General features: G+C 53.1%; 5 protein-coding genes across 5 annotated transcripts; 2 read left to right on the forward strand and 3 right to left on the reverse strand.

The window, feature by feature from the left end:
* Positions 1-24: 24 nt before the first annotated feature.
* On the forward strand, positions 25-1470 carry FIBRA_07786 (uncharacterized protein; the record flags this gene model as incomplete). The annotated part of the gene is made up of 6 exons (XM_012329452.1): positions 25-194; positions 247-324; positions 380-615; positions 669-879; positions 933-995; positions 1053-1470. The coding sequence occupies 6 exons, from the start codon at positions 25-27 to the stop codon at positions 1468-1470; spliced, it is 1176 nt and encodes a 391-aa protein (XP_012184842.1).
* Positions 1471-2059: 589 nt separating this feature from the next.
* Positions 2060-3403, reverse strand: FIBRA_07787 (uncharacterized protein; the record flags this gene model as incomplete). The annotated part of the gene is made up of 3 exons (XM_012329453.1): positions 2060-2624; positions 2678-2899; positions 2952-3403. 3 exons carry the CDS (start codon positions 3401-3403, stop codon positions 2060-2062), a joined length of 1239 nt encoding a protein of 412 aa, XP_012184843.1.
* Positions 3404-3611: 208 nt separating this feature from the next.
* Positions 3612-5124, reverse strand: FIBRA_07788 (uncharacterized protein; the record flags this gene model as incomplete). Its single annotated transcript, XM_012329454.1, has 8 exons — positions 3612-3785; positions 3836-3931; positions 3983-4196; positions 4249-4265; positions 4323-4670; positions 4724-4792; positions 4849-5034; positions 5083-5124. 8 exons carry the CDS (start codon positions 5122-5124, stop codon positions 3612-3614), a joined length of 1146 nt encoding a protein of 381 aa, XP_012184844.1.
* A 381-nt stretch (positions 5125-5505) lies between these two features.
* FIBRA_07789 (uncharacterized protein) lies at positions 5506-6846 on the forward strand (the record flags this gene model as incomplete). The annotated part of the gene is made up of 4 exons (XM_012329455.1): positions 5506-5697; positions 5758-5822; positions 5871-6291; positions 6349-6846. 4 exons carry the CDS (start codon positions 5506-5508, stop codon positions 6844-6846), a joined length of 1176 nt encoding a protein of 391 aa, XP_012184845.1.
* Positions 6847-6938: 92 nt separating this feature from the next.
* FIBRA_07790 (uncharacterized protein) lies at positions 6939-8072 on the reverse strand (the record flags this gene model as incomplete). Its single annotated transcript, XM_012329456.1, has 5 exons — positions 6939-7021; positions 7083-7343; positions 7404-7588; positions 7644-7784; positions 7864-8072. 5 exons carry the CDS (start codon positions 8070-8072, stop codon positions 6939-6941), a joined length of 879 nt encoding a protein of 292 aa, XP_012184846.1.
* Between the last annotated feature and the right edge of the window lie 590 nt (positions 8073-8662).

An 8662-nucleotide genomic window follows, 5' to 3' on the forward strand; every position in this document is an offset into this window, starting at 1 on the left:
TCTGCTCAGGCCGCTGCAGCGATCATGCGTTTTGGTGGACTTGGTTCCAGCAGCGAGCGGAACCAAGAGAAATCAGGAGAGGAACCCATTAGAGAGGAAGATGGCCAAGTGAGTATTGCTATCGCCGAGAAGATGTTGAAATGGCATGCGGAGGCCATTGGGAGGTGTGTTGAATTAAGTCCCGCTACAGACGTGTGCGTTCGTATTTGGAATCATGCAATGTAGTAGCTGACATAGCATTTGCAGGCCCAAACAGACCTTTGCGTTGCTGAGAGTACTATCGACGGCCATCGGCAGCGCTTACATTGAGACCGTTCTGGAGACGTAAGTACAAAGTATGCTATTGCTATCGTTCCTTATGCAAATGACCATTCGCCAGTGCTATATCCCGCTTGGATGCTGCAGATACCAAGTCCGAACCATCTTTACAGGTCCTAGTCATGCTACATGAGGTTGACCTCATATGTCATTTGTGGCAGCATTACGTCAATCTGGCTCTCCTCCCTCTCGCAAGCAACTCCGTCTCCGTACGTCGAGATATGGTCGTTTTCAACAACCAGTCCGTGAGTAGGATTGAGGGCGCGGCTAATCACTTGATGCAACGTCTCGCTGATGGTGAGTGCGTAACTCCCACTATGTTGACCGGTGATTTCATTGGTGCACTGTAGCCATCATCAGCTATCTTGCGCTGCAACTCACAAAACAAAAACGCAATGATTTCAAGCCTCGAAACGACGATCTGTCGTTCGCACGAGTCAACACTGAGCCTTGTGTAGCCTGTTGCGAAATACTGGAAAGAGTTCGAGATGCCTCTAAAGCGAATTTGAGCGGGAAGAATCTGGAGATTTTCCTGACCGAGATTGGTGTGGCGTTCCATAGGTATACATCTCAACAAAACTTCTCCGCGGCCTCTCATTGACCTGTTGTTGTAGCTTATTGCTCGAACATCTCAGGAAGTTCCCGGTCAGCGCAACTGGAGGGCTGATGCTCGCGAAGTGCGCGTATTCAACTGGCTCTGCGTCATGTACTAATCCTCATTGTTTGTTTTCTAGGGATCTGAAGTCCTACCAAGACACTATAAGCTCGTTCTCCATCCCTTCCCTTCACGAACGCTTCGAATTCATCCGGCAGCTCGGAAACGTTTTCCTCGTCCGGCCAGATATCCTCAGATCCTACATAACGGAAGGCTACCTCGGCCGCATCGAGCCCAGTCTGCTCAGGCCATACCTTGCGCAGCGGAGCGACTGGGGCCAGGCAGAGAAGGGCTTCAACGATACTGCAGATGACGGCGCCACCGCGGAGGGAAGGGGCCTGAAGGATCGACTTGGAATGGGACGTCTGAGCATGATCATGAAGGACCTAGAGCCTTTGAGGGATATGAGCCTGCGCGACATGAGCTTGCCTACTCTACCCAGCTCCATCACAACTAGTTTCCCCATGTCATCGAGATTTACAGGCCAATCTAACTGATGCTATCATCACGAGCGATTGTTTTTTTGAATGCAAGGTTTGCGCGTGTATCACAGTATATCATGTAAAGTACAGGTAGCTAATATGAACGTAAGTAGTAAGTGAAGGTAGTGGGTGATGGTTCGAAAGTGCCACTGCCACCCTTCACATATACGGTACAGGAAGTACTAGTGTACATCGTCCCTTGACATGCATATACTGCGTACAGTGTCGCGACCTGCAAAATAACTTAAATATAATCGACAGTGCTATGCGTGAATTCCGACAAGATGTGCCTTCAAAACAAAGCAGCTTGCCGGATGCATGTATTACCAGTAAGATCAAACACGTTGCAGCCACATATTGTCTGTGACGAACACACTGCAGAACAATACAGAGCGAGTCACAGATTTGAATGGTCCAAGAAGGGGGGAAAAGTCTGGCGAACGAAACATTGCTGGCAGGCTCCCGAAGAGCACTCGAAAGTACAGGGAGCCGCTGGCTATGGACGCTGGGTATCTAGCTAACCAAACTACTGAGACACACTTATACGACCGAAGTAACAACACGACGCACCAAATGTACGCACTACACATTTAAAACGGGTGTTTTACATATACGGATCGCCCCCATGTCTGTACTGGACGGTTTGCGGCTGTGCATTACCGTATGCGGCGGCCATCGCTGCATTTCGAGCGACATTGTACGGGTCGGCGTACTGATGAACTTCAGCTGGGGAAGATGGTCCTTGATAGTGCGCATTGGTGAAACCACCAGCGTAGCCAACGGATTGGCCACTATACTGATACGGGCCTGCTTGACTACGAGCAGCGGCATAGGCAGTACCTTTGGCATATTCCACAATGGAAGCGCGTGGCTGAGAATCGTCGAAACCACCCAAGCCGTAGTGAGACGTGCGGTCGGGATAGGCGTCGGCAGCGGCATTGGTTATCACCTCTGTTTCGCTTTGGTTGTCGTCGGCGATCTGAGGCGAATCACCATAGTTTCCACCGTTCGCTCCCAACTCCTTGTCGAAATACTGCGTGTCTTCATCGTCGTAGTGACGACTTCTGTTATGCCGGACGATTCGCAGAATGACACCAAGTATGATGGCCGCACCGATGATTCCAACAACGGAAAATACTCCTGCTACAGCAGCTTTGTTTGAAAAGAAGCTACGACAGAGTCAGCGAAAAGTGTACGGCAGCTGAAATCAAGAAAATCGTACCCTTTGGATGAACTTGTACCACCCGTGGCTGAGGCTCCTGAAACGTCGCTAGCAGTGGGTCCATCATTCGATGAAGGCATCCCAACTATTTCCTGTGTAGTTGGAGAGTTGGAAGGGGTCGGCTCCCCAGGAGTAGACGTGACAGCCGTCTGAACAGGAGTGGTGGTTATAGGAGTCGGAGTGGACACAGCCGCGGAGGAGGGTGATGACGAGGGCTGAGAACTGCACACGGTATTAGAATGTGACTAGACACCTCAAGACGCGAGAAACATACGTGGCTACAGGAGCCGAAGAAGAAGAGCTTGAAACAGTAGAGGAAGTGGGCTGAGAAACATTTGAAGTCGAGGGTGTCGCAGAGGAAGGTGTAGCGTGAGTAGCAGGTGCAGAAGAAGTTGTAGGACTTGAAGATGTTACATGTTCGGAAGAAGAGGAAGACGTAGTGGGAGATGGTTCAGCATCTGAGGTGGTTGGACTCGCGGCTTCAGTGACAGCATGCGACGTGGTAGGAGATGGGCTCTCGGTGGGAGTGGGAGTGGGAGCGAGAGTGGGAGAAGTGGTCGCCACGGTCGGGGGGGACGGCGTAGGGACGGGAACCGACGTTGGGAGGCCTGTGCCTACAGAGGGGGCAGTAGTCCCCGGCGGCGACTGACCGCTGACGAACGTAAAAGACTGTGTCGAAATGAGTGCAAGAGAAAAGAGCGTCAGGATGCGCGCAGAGCAGCGCATGGTGAATGTCGTTGAAGAAGAAACGGGTCAAGACGGTCGGGAGTCGGGCTGAGGTGGTCAGGAAAATGTTGGGGCGCTGTAACACTGATTCGGTTGTCATGAGAAAATCACGTAATAATTATGGTATCCACCATTACATGCGATCAGGCGACACCCTTGTACTCTCAATGCTAGAATGCAAAATCCCAGTATAATTCTCGACTGATTTCTAACCCCGCAAAACCTCCTCTAAGAATGCAGCGGTTGCATCCTCTTGACCTTCGTGCTTCAGCTGGATGGTGCACTGCTCAAGTTCGCGCTCTTCAATCATCCGTGCAACATCTCTTCCGTCCATACGGCTATTCCACCTCTGCATCAGCTCTGCACAAAGCACCTTTTTTTCCTGCGGAGCCGTGAGCACCGTCCGTGCAGTCTTCAGTCAGATCTGCCTACCTCTTTGTGCAACCAACTACTATGCCAGGCCGAGCCCAGTTCCACCGCAGTCATTTCGTGCGCCCCAAGGTAAAACCACGCTTCTACTAGCCCACGCTGTAGATTCGATTAGCTCATATTGCGCGATGATATCGGCGAGACGCGTACCTGGGTCTGCGGATTGAAGAACAAATGGAACAGCGAGGCCGCCGGCCTATTCATGCCTTCAACAAGATACCTTTTCACGTTCCTATTAACCTCCTGTCTGCCCCAATTGACGAGGTATGTCCCACTGGGCCCCTCTAAAAACAATGCGCGCGTAACGAAGATTAGATTGTTGTGGATATGGATCCTCATACATGGGTCGTCCATCCATCCAAGACTGTCGAGATGTCTGATCAGCATGTTGATTCCCTTTGCACACCGCTCAGTACCTTTCAATACAGATCATCTGAGTCCGATCGACTACATTAGTGCTGATCGATATTTAATCAAAGTGCCACTGTACCGTCTCATCATCAAGTCCCAGGAGGCTCTGAAGATCAGCATATGACATGGGTCCAGCAGAGTTTGTTGCCGTCGCCGGTGGATTCAAATATTCAATATACCAAGCACCTGGGGACTCAGGCAATGGTGTTGTTTGTCGCGGTGGGGGCTGAATATCTGCGCTTGCACTTGGACTACTCGGGTCGGCGATCTTCAAGGGCTGCGGTCGAGCAGATCTTGTCCCCGCCTGCCGTCTCTGCCTGTGTGCTGCCGTCGCATGTGCAGAGGAACCCCGTAAGTCAATGTCTGATACGGGTGACAATGGTTCCGTCGATGGTGCCCGTCTAGCGACCGCCTTGCCTTTCGTATCCTTTGTGATCAGATGAGCAAGATAAACGAGTAAGACGACATCCTACAGCATACCAAGATTTGTGACTGGCTGTTTGTACCGGCTGCACTTTCTCTCTCATTGGTCGTGCGGTGGGATCCTGCCTGTTCAGCAACAAATTGACATACATCCTACGACTGCTGCAACTTGAAGAACTGACCTGAGATGATCTGCGCAAGTCGACATTCTCTGCTCGCAAACGTTGCAGCTCCGAAGACGAAAGTGCAAGCTGGGCTTCTAGATCAACCACCCTAGCCTCAAGCCTCCTCGTGCGCTCCAATGATCTAGTCAGCGCCGCGGTGTACCTCGCCTCGATCTGTGCGATGGTCTCGCCGACTGCCAGCAGCTGGCAAGACGTCAAGGTCTACATCGCTAACGGCGAGCTGATGCGTACCTCATCTCGAACTGATCGTAATTCCTCTTCGTCCTCGGACATTGTGACTGTGGTGCACGAGGCTGCGTTTTGAGTTTACGAGAGGGATATGAATTACAGTGCTGTCACGGTCTTCTGCGCCGATGTTCATCTGTCTTCATATGGACTGTCGGGAAAACATGGCGCGGACAATGCGAGTTGCATCAAAGTGCATGCTAGTGGATTAGTTCAAGCAGCTAGGACAGATCTCTGGAATTGGAGTTCTCGCTGACATCCTGGTCGTTGTATGTCTGTAACCTTTGTTTTGGCTCTGACCAACTGTTCAACAACTGCACGTGTGGCTCAGGATCGCGAGCGTCGATCATCTCTATTTTTGCCCCCCCCCCTCAGTCGCGACTTGTCTCGCGCAACACAGCGCGTTCCAGCTCGTCGAAATTGGTCCAGATGGCTGTGGCTTCACACAGGTTGCTTGTCGACATCCATACGCACGTCTACCTCCCTCGCTACGCTGCATTCCTGCGCGCACGCTCCAACGCCCCCCGCATATTCACCAGGGAGAATGCAGAGGGAAAGACGGAGGAGAGGCTGTTAATCCTCGACGGAGAACCCAGCGGAGGTCGGCCAATGGGCCCCCAGGTACTTCAGTCCGTATTCAGTCCATATTCAAGATGTATACTTATCGTCAGTCATGAACAGTTCTGGGACAAGGTAGAAAAGCTCAACTTCATGGAGAGACATGGGATTGATATCTCCGTAGTGAGGTCTGTCCCTTCATATCCATACTCTGAAGCATGTTGACGGTGCCAAAGCTCTGCAAACCCATGGCTAGACTTTCTCCCAGCATCCACCGCGCACCAACTGGCCAGTGAGCTAAACAACGATCTAGAGGAATACTGCTCTTCCTCCCCCAGCGCTGCCGGCGGTGAGCTGAAGCAGCTCTACGGCTTCGGGCTTCTTCCTCTCGTCCCCGAGGTGACAACCTCCTCCCTGCTCGATACCGTGCGGCAAATATCGGCGCTGCCCCACCTCAAGGGCATCATCATGGGCTCGCGCGGGCTGGGCAAAGGTCTCGATGATGATGCCCTCGAATCCGTGTGGGCCGCCATCCAGAAAGCACGCCTAGTCGTCTTTCTGCACCCACACTACGGTGTGGACGGCAAAGAATGGGGCGACAAGGAGAACGGCCACGTCCTGCCTCTCGCATTGGGTTTCCCCTTCGAAACGACAATAGTGCGCTTTCTTAACTTCTGTACACCGCCACCGTGCTCCGGCTGATGCCACCGACAGGCGATTACGAGGCTGATATTGTCTGGCGTCCTCGACCGCTATCCGGATCTCCGCATCCTCCTTGCGCATTCCGGCGGCGCACTTCCCCAGCTCTCATCTCGGCTTGCCTCTTGCATCGATCACGACCCCGTCGTCGCCTCTAGACTTAAACACGACGCCCGATATTACCTCGGCAAATTGTATTTCGATGCGGTCGCATACGGCTCCGAGGAGCTTGGCTTCGTGAGCGACGTAATTGGCCGCTCCGACAAGTTCGTCAAGAGCGGCTCTTCCGCCGGGGCATCCAAGGGGACCGGCGCAGCGACACGGAGATTGGGAAGCAGAAGGATGCTGTTCGGCACCGACCATCCTTTCTTCCCGCCGCTCGGCGGGGCAGAAAAGTGGAAAAGTGTCGTTGAAAACTTGGAGGCCATTGATGGCGTCCACGGTTGGGATGAGGTGGATAAGGACGGCGTCCGAGGCACAAATGCGCTCTCGCTCTTTGGACTAAGATCATGAACATGAGAGCTCCGGTTCGTGCATAATGATCAATAAAAACGATAGGGAATACAAATGCAATCTGGCTGCTACAACTTCGCATACATCTTGTATCACTTCGGCATTTGGATCTTCAGGCTGAAATCGATATGTTGTACGGACTGATGCACCGTGCTTGTGCTGAGTATGTCGATCTCTATAGCGGGAATAAATAACGAGCATCAATTCCCCGAATACCCTACTAGCAGTGTGCTGACCATTGATCGCTCTTTCCTGTAAATTGGCCTCTGTGATATTGCCGCTGCTCTCGAAGAGGAACTTGCGCTTTCCCTGCCACTTCTCCTTGAGTGTGCGAGCAACACTCACGAGCTGGGCTCCTTCCATGTTATCCAACATGATGATATCGGCCCCGGCATCGATGGCTTCATCCGCTTCCGCTTCGGAACCCACCTCCACCTCGAGGAGGAGGCTGAATCCGCCGACCTCACGCGCTGCCTTGATCGCTGCTGTGATTGATCCTGATAAACACGCGAGCACCGGTGAGACACTGCACACCCGCTAGTGCACATAGCCCGCACCGGAGGACCAGATATGGTTGTCCTTGAGCATAATCATGCTCGAGAGGTCGTGCCGGTGGGGATCGATTCCCCCGACCAGCATCCCGTACTTCTCTACCAGTCGGAACCCCGGCGTCGTCTTTCGCGTCCCCGCGATGATGCCCCTGTACCCGTAGCTTCGCGCCTGGTCCTGGATGGCCTTGGACCTTCCGGCGGACCGGGATGAGCGCGCACCCGGGCGAAATGAACGGGACCACATACTTGGTCGCGATCCCGCTGCACCGCGCGAGCATGTTCAGAGCGACGCGCTCGCCGAGGAGAAGGTGACGGGCCTTCCCCCGCACCGTCGCGACATGCTTCACGGGCGCGAAGGTCTCGCCCTCCTTCATGTGCCATTCGACCCTGCAGCGCCGCGCGTGGACATTGCGTGGTCAGCGACGAGTCCGAGCCCGCGAGTCCAGCGTGGTTCTGACACACTTACTCGCATCCGAGCTGTGCGAAGACCTCCGTGAAGAATGGTGCGCCGGCGAGGACGGCGGTCTGGCTGCCCTTTCCGAGCAGAAACGCCTCGCGCTGAGCTTCACCGACGACATAGCCGCCGTAGTCGAAAGATGGGGTGTCCTCAGCCAGCCAGGTCGTTATTTGAGCTTTCCAGCTCGGTGGGAGGAGGTGTTCGTACGAGTGAGACATGGTGGATGAAGGTAAAGTCCCATGGGATTCGCGATTGCGGGTGGAGGTCCCAGCACTCGGATTGATTTGTAAATAATCCCAGTTGCCCCAGCCGGCGCCTCCAACTCGTTCAATGAGTTCAGGAAGATCCAAAGTATACGTTATATTGTTCAAAATTTTAGACCCCAAGGCAAGAGAATCTATGTTGTACGTATGCTAATGAACACAGTACAACGCCCAGAATATGTGAGAGAATCACAGTAACAATATCCCAAAAGTAGTGGCGCGATGGCACAATCTAATGTAATCGGTCCAGGACAAAATTACCGAGAGTTGTACAAAGCCGCACAGACGCAAAAAAGTCATTGTCCAAAAGGAAGCACATCGAGAGTTCTATATCAGAAAAAAAAGGAAGCTGGATCCCGACAATCCCTGCACCATATAGTCCAAAATCAGTCCGAATCCGCTCAGGCAAGCGTGAAGCCCAAAAGAGCGAGCAGGCCAAACAAGCCGGTCTGAACACTAGTGGCGAGTGCCCCGCTGGAGTGTGTGGGACTGGGGGAAGTACTCGCGGTGGACGGATTCAAGGCACCGCCAGTGGTCGTGGGAGG

This window comes from Fibroporia radiculosa (assembly GCF_000313525.1).
Source record: "Fibroporia radiculosa TFFH 294 genomic supercontigs, scaffold16192, whole genome shotgun sequence".
Classification (NCBI taxonomy): domain Eukaryota; kingdom Fungi; phylum Basidiomycota; class Agaricomycetes; order Polyporales; family Fibroporiaceae; genus Fibroporia; species Fibroporia radiculosa.